This window comes from Acipenser ruthenus, chromosome 10, assembly GCF_902713425.1.
Source record: "Acipenser ruthenus chromosome 10, fAciRut3.2 maternal haplotype, whole genome shotgun sequence".
Lineage (NCBI taxonomy): Eukaryota > Metazoa > Chordata > Actinopteri > Acipenseriformes > Acipenseridae > Acipenser > Acipenser ruthenus.
This window is the reverse complement of record NC_081198.1, coordinates 14,385,474-14,406,806: the sequence shown is the minus strand read 5'-3', so window position 1 is coordinate 14,406,806 and position 21,333 is coordinate 14,385,474. Positions and strand designations below refer to the sequence as shown.

The window sequence follows — 21,333 nt, the reverse complement described above, 5'->3', positions numbered from 1 at the left end:
TTTCTGTTTGTTTCATGGGTCAGTTGGGGGTGTCAGAGAAGCAAACAAAAAAACTTTGCAATTTGAAATACATGTCGAGCTGTTAGCAATTCACATAAAACAAGTCACTCACAGTACAATAAAATATCACTTTATTGAACTTAACCTTTTTAATATTTACAACTTTTAGGATTTTGTCAACAGCTTCTGTTCAAAGTTGAAAATAAAACATGGCATAAAACAATATAACAACCACAGAACATGATGAAAAGCTGTTTAAGCGTACAGTACTTTATACACTAATCATATCTTAAACAAAATCATTCAAATATTACAAGAGCACTCAAATATACAATTTCAGAGAAATTAACACCTGTTTTATCTTTTCATATATGTGATCAGTTATTTGGTAGATTAGCATCTGTTTTTATGTGTGACAATCAGAACACTTACTGAAGGCCACTATAAAAACAAAGATCTTACACTTCAAGGCTATAGATTTAGTTTAATAAGACAAGTTTGAGGTCCATTATAAGTCAACATTATGTGGTTGTGTTTAAAAGGCAGAGCTGCACAACATTAAAACTTTCTAGTTCATAAACTTGCTACTACAGGCAACATTAAATTGTTAATACTGCATTTGTAACAGTGCAAAAAAAAAAAAACTTGCAAAGTACTATTGTATGTTAACAAATGTTTATTTTGCCTGTCAATACTTCTTCACATGTCAATACTTCTTCACATAGCTTTACTTGAAATCCACTGATGGATTGTTATACGCATATATATATATATATATATATATATATATATATATATATATATATATATACACACATACACATACACACACACACACAGACAGGTTGCCGCCTCACGCATAGAGATGTACGAATAAATGAGGCAGTCTGCCTCTGGAGTGCGACTTAAAAAAAAAAAAAAAAAAAAGATTTTTAGTAGTACCAAGTTCATTCAACTTTTCAACTTTAATGAGGTCCCAACTTGACTTTAAGAACGATTATTTATTAAGGCTTTTCATCAATAAAGTCAAGATACTATATAATTATGCAAGTTATCCACACTATCTTTTTATTACGTTTGGGTATGCATACAGTTTTACTCTAGGAAATAATTGGGTTTGCCAAGGAATTGCTTTTGTGTTTTTTGTTTTATTAATTTTTCCCCCCCACTTCTCATCAAAGCAGAATGATTGAAACAAACACACTGTGTTTAGTAACATTCCAGTTCTACATGGCACAAGTACTACAATAAGCCATGCCAATATAGAATTTAAAACCAAATAACTTTAACTTCCTCCAGAACCAAAAATCAAATAAATAAAACTATTGCAAATAGTGCCTTTGGACTGATCTCTTTACAAATGGTACAATTTATTCAAACGCCTAACACTAATTTGAAATGTACATGTCTGATATCTTCATAAATAGATAAAAAGAGGAATGTGAATCCCCATCTGCTTTTACTATTAAACAGGCTATAAATGACATCATACATTTGGGTCCTGTAATAAAGGTTCTTTAGCATCTCCAGGCACCGGTAGACTGTGAGGGTGGCCGTGGTTTGCCAAGTGCTTCTTCCAGTTGCTGCTTCTTACTGCCATATTTGTGTGTTCAGGAATAAACAAGGCAACAAGCAGAGCCAGCAGCACAGAACATGCTCCAAAGAGGAAGGGAGGGCCAGGGATAATTGAACTCTGGGGGGAGGGCTGAGGGAGAAAAAGCATTAATAGATGGGAACAGCAGATTACAACACTTTACAATTCAAAACACACAAAAACAGTACAATACAGAATTGTCAAAAAATCATATATTACGACAGATTCTACTTAATAAAAAAAATGTAAGGCCATACGAACCGTTTTATAAAAGCCCATTTTGATTATTTAGATCACATCTGTACTTCCTGTATAGAAATCAGAAGCATTTGGAACATGCATGACTGCTGGGGTAGAGGGTTGTATGCAATAGGAAAATGAAAAACTGCAATCCCAAATGAACGTGGAACAAAGGGAATTATACCATCGCTCTGTGACCCAAGTCAATTTAACAGTTACAAATATCCTACAAATATTTAGTGTGGACTGGTCTAAAGTGTAATTTGGAAGTTATCCCCACTAGAAACCCCACACATTCTTAAATTTAAAACTACCATAGGCTGTTGCAGAAACTGCAGGGAGATCTCTGGAAAATCATTAGAAGACAAGGGACCACATTCACCAAGCATTTTACCAGCTGTTTGCAATCAATATGTTAAAGATTTCCAACATGAATTGTGGCTGTTTATTTGTTTTTTTTTTTACAAAACAAGCTTTTGTCTGTGTAAAATAAACAAGACACAAACTTTGCACAGGAATAAACACTTAAATCTAGCTCAACAGGAACACAACATGTACAAGTTGCTTGAATGAATCACTGGAACCCTGCTCCCTGCACAATTGTTCACAAAGACACTATAACACCTGCTTAGGTAAAGTAGTCTCCGCATACAGGAACACCTCCTAACAGAACACTTCGGCTAAAAGAACAACCTTGTGGTGAAATTGATTTTTCCCATTGTAAATGCTCCGCCTAAAGGAACAGGAACTTCGCTTAAAAGAACACATTCTTGGCACCGATAGAGATTCATTCACAACTGATACAGTACTGTTTTGTAACCCGGTATCTCGTCAAACTTAAATTCAAATGGTTTATTCAATCTTTTCAAATGTGACTTGTCATCACGTGTGTCTTGAGGCACACTGGATTAATTTATTCAAAGAATTTTGAATAAATCAAATCAGCTCTTTCCAGAACCGCCATCTTTATCATTGCCTCGTTTTGTATTCTGATTTCCACTACGAGTGCACCACAGCACTACAAAATGGCATGTAAACAAATGGGGAAACATGCCGCTGTTTCTCTTGCTACAAAAAGCTGGAAATTGTTTGAGCTCTTGAAAAAAACCTTAAAATCAGACACAAGTCACTGAGCAATTTGGTGTTTCCCATTCTGTTAAATAATTTTGTGTCTTGAATATTGCTCCTATACATGTATTCATAATTAAATCTAGAGCTGCTGCTGCATTTAACGCGTGTAGGGGTGCTGTGTTAATTTTGTTTGACAGTTTATTAACGTTAGTTTGTCCGTTACTTTATTATTATAGTTTATTAACATACACTTGCTTATTGCTTTTCTCTTATTCTGTTAATTTAATATGTTGATGCACGTGCATCATGAAAAGTAATAAACAAATATTTATGTATTGATTCATATCGTGTCTGGTGGTGAACTGTGTCTTCGAGAACACTTTGCTTGCTTGCCGAGGGGTGTTCTCTTAGCCGGAATCTACAAGATGTGCTTTTAACCCTTGTGGGTGTGTACCCAGTGTACCAGATGCAATGGAAAACGCTCCTTACCTGCCGATCAAGTGTATTCTGGTGCGGTACAGACACACTGCCCCCTAAACTTTGACCACTCGCTGGTAGTTCATCAAGTTCTACATGAAAGATATAGAAAATAAACCCATAGAGTGCCGGTCCCAGGCCATTGCAAAGCCCTCGAATTCCAGTGATCATTCCTTGGACGACACCTGGAAACAGCAAGATACATAAAAAAATCATAATCTCAGGTTAACAGGGAAACTTTAAAACCCATACTAGTACTACCAAAATTGTAACTGGTTCCCTTTTTCTGTGCTGAAGACCTTTTGTTTATTTTATTTTTTATACTTTAAAAAAGGTTTAAAAGTTCTCACAAATTTAACTGACTGCACTTCATAATATACAGACCTTAGGAACTACGGTAACTTGAATTGTTTGTTTCTTTCACAAGTATACCAAGAAAGCCAATGCTAGGACATGTCTATGCAATGTAAAAAATAAAGCTATATAAACCGTAGCTATCCTTCTCTATAACCTTAGGTACACATCTCAATCCTGCTAAAGAAAGATGCTCAAAGAGAAGGCCATTCTTTTTAGTACAGCTTACCTTGCTGATCCGGGTCTGCTGTCCTTGACACCAAAGCACTGACTGCAGGGAAGGTAATGCTAGACATTGCTGCAACGGCTCCTGCTGCCCACATCATCCTATTAGACAAAGGAAGACAGTACTGAGGGCAGCCACATCTCGGGGTCAATGCACAGGAACTGCATTTACATTTACAGCCATTGATGAGATTTACAGAAACACAAGAAGAAATCTTAAGACAAACGTTTTGAGGTCAAGTGTTTATCCAGTTGCTGTTTAGTACCTCTACATTTAAGATTTATAATGTCAATGTGAACAGGTACACAGCAATGGAGAAATAATAAACTTCAGCTGTTGGTTACAGTTTGTTTTCTTTAAAAAGTGTTATCCTCACACCATCTACAATATGCAGATTTCTGGTTTGTTTTTGTTCAGCATACTAGTGATCTTTACCATCCAACAAAAAAGCTGCTGGAAAACCGATTAATTTTACAGGGCCCCGAATGCATGTTGACACCCATTCCATATCAGCAGCCTAGATGAATTAATATCCTTTACCAATAAATGTAGACCTTTAGAAACTCCCTGCAGCACAGAACACAGACCAACCAAAAAGAGATGATGTTCATGCATTACACCTGAAAGCTTCCAATTTCAATAAAGTCAATTAAATACCATGCAGCTTTTAAAACATGACCATCAAGACCCAACAGTACAGCAAGATGGTGCATTACATACCAGGGTTCAGATCCAAAGCCATACCAGGCAAGCTGTAGGATCTGGAATCCCAAACCCAGTAAAATAGTGTTCTTGTTCCCAATGGAGCGCATCAGCAAACTCAGCACTACAGTCTGAAACAGAAAAACGGTAAAAATCATAAAAACGTGGCGTTGTTGGTACAACCATATTCCAATATGCATTACACACTTTTTAATAACACATCATGCAAAAACCCATATTTGGGTTATCATTGCTGTAGAATTGTTTATGGACTAAAGTTTATGCTCAACTATATGCACTTTTCTAATATCCACAATATGACGTACCAGTCAATTTCAAATGTCAAAAAGTAAATACTTACTTGTGCAACGATAGAGAGTAAGCCCAAGACTGCTATAAAATCAGTAACACTTTCTGGTGAAAACCTCATGATCTAAACAGAAATGGACACTTATTAATGTTGTGGAGAATTACAGGTACACAGACACTTATTTCTGTCAGTAAGCACTCCAAGATCTCCAATTAATTTGTACTCTGAAGTTTCATATGCATTTTGATATATCAAACACAACTGCTCTCTAATACAGTATGTGTAAACTGATAAAACAAAGTCTAAGTGTTTTTTTATTCAAAAGCATTTAAAGATGGTTATTTAAAGTGCGATGGTGGTTATCTTATCACCGGCACTGAACTCACCTGTCTGAGATACAGAAAGAAGCTGGAGTACTGGCCTGCTTCAGGGAGGTAGGAAAGGAACACGGTTATGCAGATCAGCAGCACTGTTGAATCCTGACCCACTTTTTTAAGAGACTAGGAACAAATATGAAGAACCACAATCAATGCTCTGTATAGATGCAGGCGGAATTCTCTTATTCCTTTCATATTCTGCGTTTATATGGTAAGTGGAATATTCCTTTTATGCCATTAACGCATACGTACTTTGATTCCCAGTGCTGACTGTAGCAGAATAGTTTGCTTATTGTAAAGAGCTGGTGGTGTGGACATATTTCTGTTATTTGTTTTTTCAGATATGGAATCTGATATTTTGAGATTGTGTAGATGCTTGTGGGTCTTAATTCAGTGCAATGTGTTCACACAGATATGCACGCTTGTAACAGGGAGACAGACTGAAGAAGAGTTGCCTCTGTTCAGCCAAGCACATCGTCAACAAAGCTTAGAGTCAACAAATGTACTGTGGTACTTAAGAAATTTTGAAAAATAAATAAAAATAGATAATATGTATGTGATGACACTGACAGAATTATTTTCCTTCAGTCTTGTCAGTCAGCTGGTCAGAGTAACTTTAGATAATACACTTATTGCCAATTTTGTAATACCAGTACAAAGTTGTGTGAATAAACACACCTACAGCAAAAGCACAGATGTGGGAAAAGCTTGCAAACAGTAAAATGTACAATATGTGCTTGTTTCTTGTAGTTTTAAAAGGTTTTTTTTCCCATCGTCTCCTCTTACATGGCACGGGATGTGCTGAAAGTGTGCACTCTCTCACGGGATTTGCTGAAGGGGTGCACTCTCTCACGGGATGTGCTGAAAGGGTGCACTCTCTCACGGGATGTGCTGAAGGGGTGCACTCTCTCACGGGATGTGCTGAAGGGGTGCACTCTCTCACGGGATGTGCTGAAGGGGTGCACTCTCTCACGGGATGTGCTGAAGGGGTGCACTCTCTCACGGGATGTGCTGAAGGGGTGCACTCTCTCACGGGATGTGCTGAAGGGGTGCACTCTCTCACGGGATGTGCTGAAGGGGTGCACTCTCTCACGGGATGTGCTGAAGGGGTGCACTCTCTCACGGGATGTGCTGAAGGGGTGCACTCTCTCACGGGATGCACTTTCGCATGCTACACCGAGTCGGTGCAAGATTGAAGTAAAAATTGATTGATTCGCCCCTCTTCTCTTCACTGCTGTATTTGTTATTGCTTGTGTCTGTTGGGTTATGTGTCAGTCGGAATATGCTGTTTACATGGTTTTATATTCCGCTAATACTCCGCATACTACTGGAATATGCCACCTCCAATATTCCGAACATGCAGACGTGGAATATTCCTCTTCATATAGCCGAATATGTTGTTTACATAGCAGAATACAGTGCCTTGCATAAGTATTCACCCCCCTTGGACTTTTCCACATTTTGTAGTGTTACAACCTGGAATTAAAATGGATTTAATTGGGATTTTTACCATTTGATTTACACAACATACTTAACACTTTGAAGGTGCAAAATATTTTTTATTGTGACACAAAAGTTAATTAAACAAAAAAAAAGACATTTGTTGGTTGCATAAGTATTCACCCCCCTGAGTCAATACTTGGTAGAAGCACCTTTGGCAGCAATTACAGCTGTGAGTCTTTTTGGTTAAGTCTCTACCAGCTTTGCACATCTGGATCCTGCAATTTTTGCCCATTCCTCTTGGCAAAATTGCTCAAGCTCTGTCAAGTTGGATGAGGACCATTGGTGAACAGCAATTTTCCAAGTCTTGCCACAGATTCTCAATCGGATTGAGGTCTGGGCTTTGACTGGGCCATTCTAAGACATTCAGGTTCTTGTTTTTAAACCACTCCAGTGTAGCTTTGGCTGTGTGTTTAGGGTCATTGTCCTGCTGGAAGGTGAACCTCCACCCCAGTCCCAGGTCTCTTGCAGACTGAAACAGGTTTTCCTCTAGAATTTCCCTGTATTTGGCTCCATCCATCTTGCCCTCAATCCTAACCAGTTTCCCAGTCCCTGCCGATGAAAAGCATCCCCAGAACACGGTGCTGCTACCACCATGCTTCACCATGGGGATGGTGTTCTCAGGGTGATGAGCAGTGTTGGCTTTGCACCTCACAGCATTTTGCGCTAAGGCCAAAAAGTTCAATTTTGGTCTCATCAGACCAGAGAACCTTTTTCCACATGTTTGCTGCGTCTCCCACATGCCTTTTGGCAAAATCCAAATGGGATTTGATATGGGGTTTTTTCAGCAATGGCTTTCTTCTCGCCACTCTTCCATAAAGCCCAGCTTTGTGGAGCGTCCGGTTTATAGTTGTCCCATGGACGGTTTCTCCCATCTCAGCTGTGGATCTCTCCAGTTTCTTCAGAGTTACAATTGGCCTCTTGGTTGCGTCTCTGACTAATGCCCTCCTTACCTGGTCAATGAGTTTTGGTGGACGGCCTTCTCTAGGCAGAGTCGCGGTTGTGCCATATTCTTTCAATTTTTTAATAATGGATTTAACGGTGCTCCGGGGGATGTTCAAAATTTGGGATATTTTTTTATAACCCAACCCTGATTGGTGCTTCTCCAGAACTTTATCCCGGATTTGTTTTGACAGCTCCTTGGTCTTCATGATGCTGTTTGTTTAGATATGCTCTCTAACAATCTATGGGGTCCTTCCAGAAACAGGTGTATTTAATCTGAGATCATGTCACAGTTTAATTGCACACAGGTGGACTCCATTCAACTAACTGTGACTTCTGAAGGCAATTGGTTGCACCAGAGCTTATTTAGGGGCGTCACAGCAAAGGGGGTGAATACTTATGCAATCAAGACTTTTCAGTTTTTTATTTGTAAATCATTTTGAAAAATATATAGATTTTTTTCCCCCACTTCAACATTATGGACTATTTTGCATAGATCAGTGACAAAAAATCCCAATTAAATCCATTTTAATTCCAGGTTGTAACACTACAAAATGTGGAGAAGTCCAAGGGGGGTGAATACTTATGCAAGGCACTGTATATATTCGGATTATTGAGTATTTCGAATACTAGTGGAATATTACTGGCCATGTAAATGCTACATTAGAACATAAGAAAGTTTACAAAACGAGAAAATGAGGAGGAGGCCAGTCAGCCAATCTTGCTCATTTGGTTGTTAGCAGCTTACTGATCCCAGAATCTCATCAAGCAGCTTCTTGAAGGATCCCAGGGTGTCGGCTTCAACAACATTACTGGAGAGTTGGTTCCAGACTTCCACAATTCTCTTTGTAAAAAAAGTGCCTCCTATTTTCTGTTCTGAATGCCCCTTTATCTACTCTCCATCTGTGACCCCTGGTCCTTGTTTCTTTTTTCAGGTCGAAAAAGTCCCTTGAGTCCATTATCAATACCTTTTAGAATTTTGAATGCTTGAATCAGGTCGCAAAGTATTCTGCTTTGTTCAAGACTGAATAGATTCAATTCTCATAGGATATGCCTTTAAAACCAGGAATAATTCTGGTTGCTCTTCTTTGTACTCTTTCTAGAGCACCAAGATCCTTTTTGTAACGAGGTGACCAGAATTGAACATAATATTCTAGATGAGGTCTAACTAATGCATTGTAAACTTTTAACATTACTTCCCTTGATTTAAATTCAACACTTCACTATATATCAAAGCATTTTGTTGGCCTTTTGTTATAGCTTCCCCACATTATCTAGATGAAGACATTTCTGAGTCAACATAAACTCCTAGATCTTTTTTTTATTTTTTATAGATTGCTTCTTCAATTTCAGTATCTCCCATATGGTATTTATAATGCACATTTTTATTTACCTTACACATTTCTATATTAAATGTAATTTGCCATGTGTCTGCCCAGTTCTGAATGCTGCCTAGATCATTTTGAATGACCTTTGCTGCTGCAATGGTGTTTGCCACTCCTATTTTTGTGTTGTCTGCAAATTTAACAAGTTTGCTTACTATACCAGAATCTAAGTCATTAATGTAGATTAGGAAGAGCAGAGGACCTAATACTGATCCCTGTGGTACTCCACTGGTTACCTTGCTCCATTTTGAGGTTTCTCCTCTAATCAGTACTTTCTGTTTTCTACATGAACCACTCCCTAATCCATGTGCATGCATTTCCTTGACTCCCTACTGTGTTCAGTTTGAGAATTAATCTTTTATGCGTGTCTTTGTCAAAAGCTTTCTGGAAATCTAAATAAACCATGTCATATGCTTTGCAATTATCCACTGTTGACATTGCTTTATCAAAATGTGAAAAAAAACATTGATTAAATATTGAAATAAAAGGTTACTCTGCAATGCCGCGATGGACTACTGCAATAGCTTTGACTGCACTCACTGCGAATGGATCAGCCTGTTCCCAGGAGATCGGGGCTCCCCACGATGCCGGCCTCATTTTCTCCGGCAGGGATTCTGGGACAGCCACTAGGATGAAGCAGATATCCAGCAGCGCTATGGCTGTGGCCAGCACTACCACCAGGCTGTCCCCATATACTCTGCCAAGGTAGGCACCGATAGCTGGGCTTGTCACCAGACTGGCGGCAAAAGTGGCAGATACCTGAAATTCAAATACAAAAATATATTAAATCTAATATAAAAAAATTAAAAAAAAGAATCCACAGTATTTTACCATTTCAGGATATACATACAGCACATTCTTAGCTGGGGTTGTTTACAATGGGCATCTTTCCAAGAGTGGAAACCAGTTATAACCACAAGACATTACAATAGAGTTTAAGATATGCGTACTGCCTGATACACAATAAATGCTAGGCCAATGAGCTGGTCAGCTGACAGTCAAGCCTGCTGCTGCACAATACTGCTCAATCCTGAGAAGAGGAGCTGTGATTATATGTAATCACCAAGATATTTAATAATTAACCCTATTACCCAAAATGACTAATTAAATAAAGTTTAATATTTATTAGGGCTGTCAATTAACATGTTAATTTTTTTTGGAGATTAATTATTTTAACATGTGTTAATCCCATTGACGTACTTCAATTCCGGCCTCGGCAACACTGGATTGAGTGTCCGAGTGCAGTTATTGTTTAAATAGAAAGTTAAATCACCGAATCACGTATGGAGCAAAGCACTAAAAATTAACAGGAGTTTTTTTTTTTTTTTTATGTTACGTTCCGATGGCTCACTGGACAGAAAAAGACGCTTATTGGCTACTGTGAAAGTGAGTTCCAGTATCGCACAAGTACATCTAGTCTGCTGCATGTTAAACATGCCTTCACTTCTCAAAACACACTAGCAGCTCTTCTGCAACAGACAACAACAATACAAAAACAAATTAAACCCACCAGTTTCGACAGAAATTCAGGATTGTTGCAAGCCCATGAATCAGGCTACATATGAGAATCCTAATATGCTGACCAAGCTTGAACCACACGTTTTATTGTGTTGGTTATATCTGTAATTTCTAAATTATTGCCCCTACTAAGTTTTGGTGATGGTCTCAATGGGTACATTTCCTGGTTAAATAAATAATAAATTAGATGGACGTAGTATTATATCAATTTAATATGCGACTAAAAATGTTATTTTTAATTATTTATTTACTTTTTTTTTTTTTAATTGCGATTAATTATTATTTTATTTATTTATTTTTTATTTTTTTAATTGCTTGATAGCCCTAATACTTATAAAACATTTACAGAACCTTTCACAGCAGGTTCTCCCCCACCCCTCTAGTTCTGAAACTAGTTTTTACACATTTAAAAGACCCAGTTCCGTATAGTAACAATTGTAAGTCACCCTGGATAAGGGCGTCTGCTAAGAAATAAATAAATAAATAAATAAATAAATTAATTAATTAATTAATTAATAAATTAATAATAATAATAATAATAATAATAATAATAATAATAATAATAATAATAATAATAATAATAATATGTGACTATTGAGCTGCAGAAAGCAAAGCGGGTTGGACTCAAAGTAAATCGCAGAAGAACTGAATTGCGCAATGGGAATAATGTTAAATTAAAGCAAGGAGATGTATTTGCTGTTGTCATTATAGAAATTCTGAATAAACAGTGTCCATAAGGCTAAATAACATGTTTCTGTTAAACTTAACACAGTTGTGGATCACTGCAGCTTTAAATGAAGCGTTGTTATAAGTTAGTGAATTGAGTCAATTGTGTGTTAAGAACATGCACATGTATGAAAGGATTGCAAGTCCCATTACTCTTATCAATCTCAGACTTGTTGCACAATATATAAAACAATGGACTGCCTGTTAGTCTGACAAAACTATGATTGTACTACAGTGGAGAAGTCCATATATTTTAGCCTTGAGTTTAACAGGAATAGAATACACAAGGAGTTAAAACAGGCATAGTCGTGCTTTCCTGTAACGAGGTTCAGTGCAATTGCGTTTTGAAAAATTGATGAGCGGTAGATACACTAAAATGTCAACACATGAGCTGTGGTGAAGTACTTACCAGTCCATAGGCCATACTCCTTTCATGTTCCTGGGTTATGTCAGCTACATATGCAAACACCACAGAGAAGGTCACTGCAAAAACTCCAGACACTGAAATAACGGCAAAATACCACCTGAAAGAGAACCAGGGACACTCAATATCTCCAAGCACACAACTCTACCCTTTGAAATAATACACAAAAGTACTTCTTAAGACTGTAAATCTTTCTTTAAAAAGAGTAAACGTTCACAACTTAACCACAGTATAATTTAAGAGTCTCAATGCATAACTGGTTTTCATTTACACAATTAAATCTTATTGTGGATTATCCACAAATTCAGATGTTCTCTTTCTTAAATCGAACCACGATTTGTAATAAAAATAATTATCTTCACAAGATGCAGTGCGGTCTACCGGTTAGCACAAAAAGGCAGAGCGCCTCATATTTCCTGGGTTCAATTCTCAAATTCAGTGTGTGACCCGAGACAAATCACCTGCCCTCCTGTGCAGCAGTCCTTGTTGTGATGAATACCCATTTAGTAAAGCCAATGGATTCTTACCCTGAATACTATTACATTTCCACAAGGATAGCTTTCCTTTGGAATGGCTAACTACCTACATATAATAAGATACTAGTGTTACTGGTAATTTCACGCTGAACCCTAAAGAGACTGTGTCTTATATGATTGAGCAGCAGAAAGATTCACAAACCAAGGGCTTATCTTCATAAGTGGAATGGGTGCACAGGTGAAGAACACTGTTAGCAGCAGAAAAGACTTCCTTCCCCACACATCTGAAAGGGCTCCGATTAGGGGAGCGCTCAGGAATGATAACAACCCCTGAAAAAAACACACAGGAATTTAACTCTTAGTGGACAGAAATGGAAACAGCACAATGCAATATCACACACACACTCCTTACAGACCAACAAGACCTCGACATCTACAAATATTTCCACTAATTCCACTAAATCAAATTGACCAGGATTGATTGCGCTAAATTAACAAAGAAGTACAATCTAAGGATCGATCATTTTTACTTGACTCAATATGAAACAATAAAGAACAATAGAATATGAGCTACTACAAAAATTGCTATAGAGAAGGGGCAGTCCAACTTAAAATAATTTAAAGATTTATTTTATAAAAATGTTCTGTTGTGAAATGAAGTGTAAATATGAAAAGTTATCCTTATAGGAGTAAAATAAAGTCATTCCGAGGGTCTATCTATGGTAAATAGATAATATCTGGGGTACCACTGCACTTGGGTTGAATTGCTCAGTAAAATCTTTTGCAAGATTTTAAATACCAAAAACATGTTCATTGGTTCTGTATTTATTCCTCTGTCCCAACAATAATAAACTAAGTATATGTGGCAATCTAGCCATTTCAGTCCTGATTCACCCCACCCAAGGATGCAGAGAAACCCCTGAAGGGGATCTATGAAGGTCTGTTTATATTAGAAACAAGCCAAATCACATCATTTGCCTAGCAAGTGACGCAGCGATTGTTGTATGCTCTTTTTTAGACGAGTTTACAAGCATACTGTATGCAATCCTACCTTTACTCCTTGGATTAAGCCATTCATCAAAAATGTATGCTTCGGGAATGTCTCATGCAAAACCTACAATATAGGGAAAAACAGATGTTGCCAATGAAAAACAGAAAAGAAAATGTTTACCCTTTATGCATCATTGCTTTGAAAAATATATAAATATTTATTTGGTTTAGCATCATTATCCAAGCCCTTATGACAGTGACTAGACACAGTGGACCTCACTGATTTGCATATTAATAGCATGCATTCCCTGCCACTGCACTTAATACAAAATGAGATCAATCAGTATTATTATGATAAAGCACATCACCATGATAACCCTTATGTATAACCATTGTATGTACATGTGAAAATGTACAGGACAGGGTCCTCCATATACCAGGAGATTCCGACACTCAGTATAGCAGCTTGTGCCACAGACCATATTCACAATTGAATACTAGATTATTTTATCCAAATTCATTAAGAGTGCTAATATATATGGCAGCTAACTACAATGCACTGCATACTATGCAATAAACAGCTTTACTGGTTAGTCCTGCAAAACTATAATGTTTTCTTAATTGCAACAAATCTGGCCAACAATGTGAATTAATCCACTTAATGTAAATGTTAAAACCTGCGTGGTTCAGGCAGAAAACTTTAAAACATTCACTTTAAATGTAAAATGTGCATGCACCAGACTAAAGACTGTATGACTCAGTCCAATCAGTAATAAAGACCATCTGCTTGAAGACCATATTTATATAAAGGAAACTGCTCTATGTTAGCTTGAGCAGGTTTAACCTGTATTCTCAGGTTAAACCTGCTCAATTGACCAAGAGAATAGCATGGCATTGTGGATTACTTGATCCTGACAATTATCTTTTGATCACGACACAATTTTCTTTAGTTCACAATAATCAAACCATAGATGAATATATTATTACTGTTTTTTAAGCTGTTTTTGTAATTGATGCTTTGAAGGTAAAAAATAAATTAGGTATCTTTCCGACATTTCAATAATTTACTGGTTACAAGTCGTTGTTTTTTCCTAATTCCACCTTTCCATGTGCACCATGAAACCAGTCTTTAAAACTCAAAACTGTGGCTGCTGTCTGTTCCATCTGCAATTTCCCTGACAATAGTGCATGTATTCACAGCCATTATGTTCAGCCCACATGTTTCTCTGCAGTTCGAGATTTAAAACCAGCCTCATTAAGTAACTTCCACAATCTGCGTAAATCTGAGATCGAGTTCCTCCCGCCCGCAATCCTAACTTGGCTGACAGAGTCCCAATTGAAATCAATTTGATCTAGACCGGCTGCTGATACAAGTGAACAAATCTGAAGTCAATTCCAATGTTTAATGAATCTTTCAAACTGTACTACACCTTTAAAACCCTGTTTAAACATCAACTAAAGCTGACTATTTTGTTCTGTTTACAAGAGTAAGCTTCACAGCTGCAGTAGATTAAATAAATTAAAACATTTGCAAATATGCTCTGAACAGTTTTGTTTTAATCGCCAAGGACAGTTGGGCCACTGTCTGCTGCCCATTGCTGAACTTGGACAGAAGTCTCACTTAACAGTTTAATTTGATCAAGCAATTAAAATGAGATGAATATACAACGGATAAATGGGGCTAAATAATATATGCTGATAGTCAACCTTTTTCCATTAGATGCTCCACAGTGAAACACTACTTGTGTATTCTTGCACAGAGCAGTCAGTAGATGTCATTTCAATCTGCTATATAAAGAAACTAAGGCTGGCAAAATATTGATATTATCGTATTAGCTTTGATCTTGACCGCATTCAGAAGTATGCTGGAATTTCTGGAACCTGCCTCTCCTGGATGTCCTCTTACCTATCCGGACGCTTAGTATGCTGGACGCAGTGGCGTTGCAAACCCGGTCACTTGTGGTGTCCCCCAAGGATCTGTTCTTGGGCCCCTTCTCTTCTATATCTACATGCTTCCCTTGGGTCACCTCATCCGCTAACACAGCCTCATGTTTCATTCCTATGCGGACGACACCCAGCTCTACTTAAAACTCAACCCTGGAAGCCCCTCTGCCATGGTCCGGCTCTCGGCTTGAATTCGACAAGCCTGGATGTCTGCCAATTTTCTTCATCTGAACACTAGCAAATCTGGACTCCTAGTAGGATCTAAAACTCAACTTAAGAATCTCAATATAGCTGCCTTGGACTGTATGCTTCTGCCTTCCCCCACAGTACGAAGACTTGGTGTGCTTCTTGACAGCAACCTCTCCTTTGATGCCCACATCTCCTCCGTGGTCAAATCTGCCTTCTACCATCTTCAAAACATCTCCAAAGTCCGTCCCTACCTTTCTCTCCATGCATTTGTCTCCTCTCGATTCGACTACTCTATATGGTGGTCTCCCGGCACGCACCGTAAATTGACTGCAGCTAGTTCAGAATGTCGCTGCCAGGATCCTTACCAGATGTAAAAAATGTGATCACATCTCCCCCCGTCTTGCCCAGTTGCACTGGCTGTCTGTAAAGTTCAGGATTATTTTCAAAACTCTCCTGCTCACCTACAACGCCCTTCATCACACAGGTCCCGAGTACCTCCTCAACCTGCTGACCTGCTATGTCCCTGCCCGCAAGCTGAGGTCCTCTGACTCTGGCCTGCTTGCTATCCCCAAGCAAAAGTGCACCACACTTGGAGAACGCTCGTTTAGCTTCATGGCTCCAACTCTTTGGAACTCTCTCCCAGCTTTGGTGCGTGATGCTCCCACTGTCGCTTGCTTTAAATCAGCTCTCAAGACCCACCTGTTCTCTCTCGCTTTCCATGCTCTTTAAGCCTGATATCTGCTATTAGCTGCAGAGTTGCTGCTACGGTTTCTGTTTCATGTATTCTGCTACTATCATGTATTATGCACTTTCCACTGTATTTTATGTACTATTTCATGTATTATGCTACTATCATGTATTATGTACTCTCCACTGTATTTAATGTATTTTTTTTTTTTTTACTGTATAGCATGTATTATGCATTTCTCTGTATTTAAAGTATTATGGATTTTCTTCTTGTTACTGCATCTTGTAAAGCGCTTTGTGATGGTGGTCCACTATAAAAGGTGCTATATAAAATAAAGTTTTGATTGATTGACTGATTAATTGATTGATCTAAATGAACACAATAGCCTTTTGTTATGCAATGCATTAGGTGGCAAGATAAACACGATGGCAAGACTAGCTATAAATATAACATCGGAGAGCATTCAAAAATACGCTAACAACTTATTGCAGTTCTATAAAATACTGTATTCATTTCATGTATTAATATATAAAGATGTGCAAGTAAATATCTAATACGTCTATATCTAAAGATCTCTCCGAATGCAAAATGAAAACTTCATGCACTGCAGTTTACATATTGTTGGGCAGGAGATCGTTTAGGAGCAACAATAATTTTGGAAGGAAAATATTAACCAAAATATTTAATCAAAGCCAAATTTACACAGCAACATAAAACATCTGAAATTATCCAGAAGTCAAATCTCTTGAAGTGAATATGGGGGAAATTTGCCAGTTTTTCTAAATAAAATGAATCCCAGATTGTCTAAAAATTATAATGTCTCCAGAGATAGTGGTATCACAATTGTGTAGATGACAAATTAAAAAACATGCCTAACTTAGATCTATCAGTAACACAAAAAAAGTAAACTGCCATCTAGAACTGCTAAAAAGAAACATAATACAATTAAATGATAAATGTGTCGATTAGAAGTCTTTCAATGTCTTAAATAAATAAATAAAGAAGAGTTCTAGTTTAAATGTTTGCCATTGAATTCATTATGTTTCTTTTCGTAATACAAGTGTGACATGCAGTTAGGTGGATGCATGGACAAACAGACAGGGCACCTCACTAATCAACTATCACTTCAATTACATTTCTACTCCACATGTATAGGTTCTCATCTCTTACCACCAGCGTGGGTGCTGTCAGAAGACCCCATGCAAAAAACTCCAAGAAGATGACAATCACTGCATGGTACACACTGGGTGCTCCTATTCCTTGTGGCTGGGGAAAAAGCAAAAAAAAATGTATTTGAAAAGTAAATAAAAAGAATGAGCTGTATAAGGCACACCTGAGCTAATGACTGCTATGGTTTGTCTAAGTTAGCTAGTGTGTGATTAACTAAGCCCATAGAAAAAACCTTAATTGTTAAAGTGCTGTTCAGTGCAGGATGCTGTATCTCTGGTGAACACATGACCAGGGCCACTTCTATGTAAAGATGTCTTGTTCAGGTAAAAAGCTGATGTTAGGAACATTACACTCCACTCTCATGTCAATTGATTGTTCTGGTCAGCATTCTGACTGCTAAGGCATTCTTAACACATTTGGATTTGCCATTTAAACTTTTTTTCAAGTTTTATTGAAATCCCAGTCTCTGTAAGAACGGGATTTTTTTTTTCTTTCCTATTTCTTTCTAGAACTGTCTATATACATTTTTTTTTAAAGGCAGTTTTTGTAAAAGTAAGAATACCAAGTAAAGGGAAGCAAAGCGCGAACTCAGTTAAGCAATTCTGACGTCAGAGGTACACATGTACAGGGGGGGTGGGGGTGGGGGGGGTGATAACACTTCATGGCACCTGCCAGCCCCATACCGACACCAAAATCAACAATAAGCACCAATTATTGAGAAATAAAATAAAGAACAATTTAGACTGCTAAGCTAACATAGGGGTATTGATTAAAAAAGAATACACAAAATGTTGGCTGTTGTTTCAGCAGTCTAACTACATCCCGACTCTATACATTTTTCTTTTATGTATGAAAAGGAGTTTGACAGCATGGAATGGATAATAATGACACCTGCAAGCAAGCGGCGATGTGTGTATCTAATAACAGGAAATAAAGAAATAACTATTTAAAGCAATAAAGAAAACCAAAGTAACGGTCAGAAAAAAGTAACACCTAGACCTATATGCTAGAAATGAGTGCAACTGAGGAAAAAAAATTGGGTGTGAATTTAAATCCCTACAATCAGGTATTTTCCAATACATATGGATTCAAATCTGTACATGAGAGCTTTTGCAAGTACAGTGCAAACATGTAAGTGATTCTGACTAGGCCTTTTAAAACCATGCATCTTGCATACTATATATTTACTGTTCTCTTGCAACACTTTCCAAACTTAACTACAAGAGAATGTATTTTATATCCCCATCACTTTACACTGGTGTCTTCTTTGCAACTTCCATTATAAAAACTCGGAAAAAACGACCCGATCCTAACCCCAATTGAACAAAGCACTAGAGTCGTGTAGTTGCCACCGTCAGAAAGTTGCAGCAGCAGAACCAGAGACTTATGTCGTAGGTGTAAAGATGGTCTTCAGCAAACTGAAAAAATTAATACGCATCTTCACACCAGGGCGCGCATTGTCCGGCCTGCTGTCCGGCATACCTCGCTGTTGATTGTGATGGTAATCAGGTTCCGCTTTTTAATTTCAACATCTTGCGCCGCTTGACGGTTTCCTGTTAGTACAATATTCTCGGAATTGCGGCCGTTTCTGACATTTTGGTGCTGTTACACTATTCGAAATGACATCATCGCAGTACAGCTTAGCACAGATTCATATGTTTGCTCCAGGTGAAGTATGGGTAATAAAACACATTGAAATCGCTGTGTTTTTAAAATGTACGATATCGTATCATTTTATATACAAAGGGCAAACTAAGATGACACGTTTTGCATTTGTCGTGTGTTAGTATTAAGAGATACATAATTGTATTAAAACATCTGCAAAGAAACCCTTAATTGCACTCCCACATGTGTAATTTAATAACCATAATATGGCGTGTTTACATGCTCATAAGGTGGTAAAATGCGCGTACAAACATAACAAACTAGTAATATATATATATATATATATATATATATATATATATATATATATTCATTTATTAAAATTTGGTGAGGCAAAGTATTTTTTGCACTTGTGGTAAACGCACTACAAATAAGGCGTAGTAAGCAAATGGTCTTGCTGTAGAAATAATACAGGACGGCATTTTTGCTTTGATTTGACGATTCACTCCATGTATTAAATTCAACAATACAATACATAGACGCCGACAGCTGGTACAGCAAATATGACTCAACCGATTATAAACAATGATAGTGATTTGTCCGCCCCACAAGTGCATACACTTCCCCCTCCCAACTCACCGTGCCTCCATCCTTGATAATGATCTTCTTCGCCAGCATAATACTACGGTTTACCCGCTTCTTCTTCTTCCCCTGTGTCATATTACCATCCTAAGCTTTCTTTTTATTGAACTAACTATCAAATAATAAGAAAAATAAGTACAGAATGGGAGAGCGATGGAAATACCGTTAACTCCGTAAATGTTCTCAGGCTATTCAATCACCTCAACACCACTATCTTGGGACAACAACACTAGCGAGGCACGCTGGCGTCAAATCGCACGATTTAGGGGCCGGCCACTGTGACGTCACGTGACTTAAATACCGCATAGCTCTCTGAAATCTTTCTGTTGGGTTGTTACTAAAGTGCATATATAAACGCCTGCTTTTGACAATGGAAACGGAATTTACGTATTTTACATTACTAGCGGAATTACAGATAAACGGTACACTTCAAATACCGGGAATTTAGAGAGCTAGGAGATGATTTGATCGACCTATACTCAGACAGGATACACCACCTGTACTAGATAACCACAACTGTGATGAAACTTACTAAGAGCCTTCTTTAACACACATTGTTAAGTGAATCATACTTTTGGGGTATATGGAGTCTGTCAGTATGACTGACTGTCTGACTGTATGTCACATTTACATTTTAACATATACCTAGATAAACTCCTTGTCTAATTGGGATGACATTTGCTATGGACATTTTTTTAACATGAGCATATCAATGATATTATCATAATCCGCGGGTGTGTGGAAACTGATTGTCATTTTCGGTCTTTGCATACATTGTTATTATTGCTATTACAGAATGGACGGTGTCATTAAAGAAGTTTATGGATTGAAACCAGAATCATGGCAAGCAGCACCCCCTAGGGGTCGCAGTGGAAATGATGACAATGTGCAGAAAATCGTTGATAACTCTATCTACCAATTTCCAGTGCTCTGTAACCAGTTTCACCGCCATTGCTGAATTGCTATTTCCAACCATGCCAAAGAAAGGCGGTATTTTTCTTTTTTAACTTGGAAATGTGACACCAGAGATTGGCCAATACACATGGTTCTTATAGAATGATACTGTTCTGTTTGAAAGACAGTGGCACATACGATTTAACAGGAGCACACAAGGACAGGGCTTCAGTATTGTGTGCTCATTTTTGTTTATACACAACATAAATGTGATGTATTTTGACAGTACCCGTTTCTACCAAAGACTACAGATATTTCAAGCCATCACTGACACAGCCCTGTCTTCAAGCAATCCACGAATGAATGTAATTCCATGTAATTAGCTATAATTACCAGAAGAGGGCCCTATGTGCTTATTATTGTCAAAACGGACGAAGGATGATTACAACTGTTTGTCCACAGAACAGTTGAGGGGCAGAGGCAAACTTATAGTGCTGGCTATGCTGGTTAAAAACATTACGACCTTTTCTCTGTACAATTCTAGTTGTTTACAGTGAAATGTATTGGTACACTCATTAATCCAGTTTCTTCTGTGCACCTGTGCAGCTGGGTAAAAAAAAAAAAAAAGAGGCCACTAAATGTGTATTTCACATACGAGCAGCAATATATGTTGCCTGCTAGAACTATATCATGCTAGTTTAATAAGAGGCTGAGGTAGCTGGTTCAAGAGAGTTAGTTATGTTATTTCAAGAAAAACGTCAGCATTGTGTTATTTTGAAGTAAGATTCTGAAGGCATGCGGTTGTCCTAAATGCATTGTGCACCTGGCCATACATTACCTATAATAATGAAAATGAAATACGCAGGCATAGGGTGTGTTAAATCAATAG

At 37.7% G+C, this 21,333-nt stretch overlaps 1 protein-coding gene across 1 annotated transcript; it reads right to left on the bottom strand.

The window, feature by feature from the left end:
- Positions 1-108: 108 nt before the first annotated feature.
- LOC117412195 (hippocampus abundant transcript 1 protein) lies at positions 109-19,811 on the bottom strand. Its single transcript, XM_034020312.3, has 12 exons — positions 19,548-19,811; positions 17,304-17,399; positions 13,374-13,436; positions 12,525-12,652; positions 11,832-11,946; positions 9,719-9,937; positions 5,361-5,474; positions 5,026-5,097; positions 4,683-4,795; positions 3,966-4,063; positions 3,395-3,567; positions 109-1,705 (listed from the first exon to the last, which is right to left on the bottom strand). Exons 1-12 carry the CDS (start codon positions 19,626-19,628, stop codon positions 1,487-1,489), a joined length of 1,491 nt encoding a protein of 496 aa, XP_033876203.1. The 5' UTR covers positions 19,629-19,811; the 3' UTR covers positions 109-1,486.
- Positions 19,812-21,333: the final 1,522 nt, after the last annotated feature.

What these genes read in the sequence shown, in the direction of transcription:
- LOC117412195 (XM_034020312.3), bottom strand. Translation starts at nt 19,628, where the DNA reads ATGACACAGGGGAAGAAGAAGAAGCGGGTAAACCGTAGTATTATGCTG. An exon ending in GGAGTATGGCCTATGGACTG is followed by an intron (nt 9,938 to 11,831) that starts GTAAGTACTTCA and finishes TTTGAATTTCAG; the next exon opens with GTATCTGCCACTTTTGCCGC. An exon ending in GGCTTTGGATCTGAACCCTG is followed by an intron (nt 4,064 to 4,682) that starts GTATGTAATGCA and finishes TTTGTCTAATAG; the next exon opens with GATGATGTGGGCAGCAGGAG.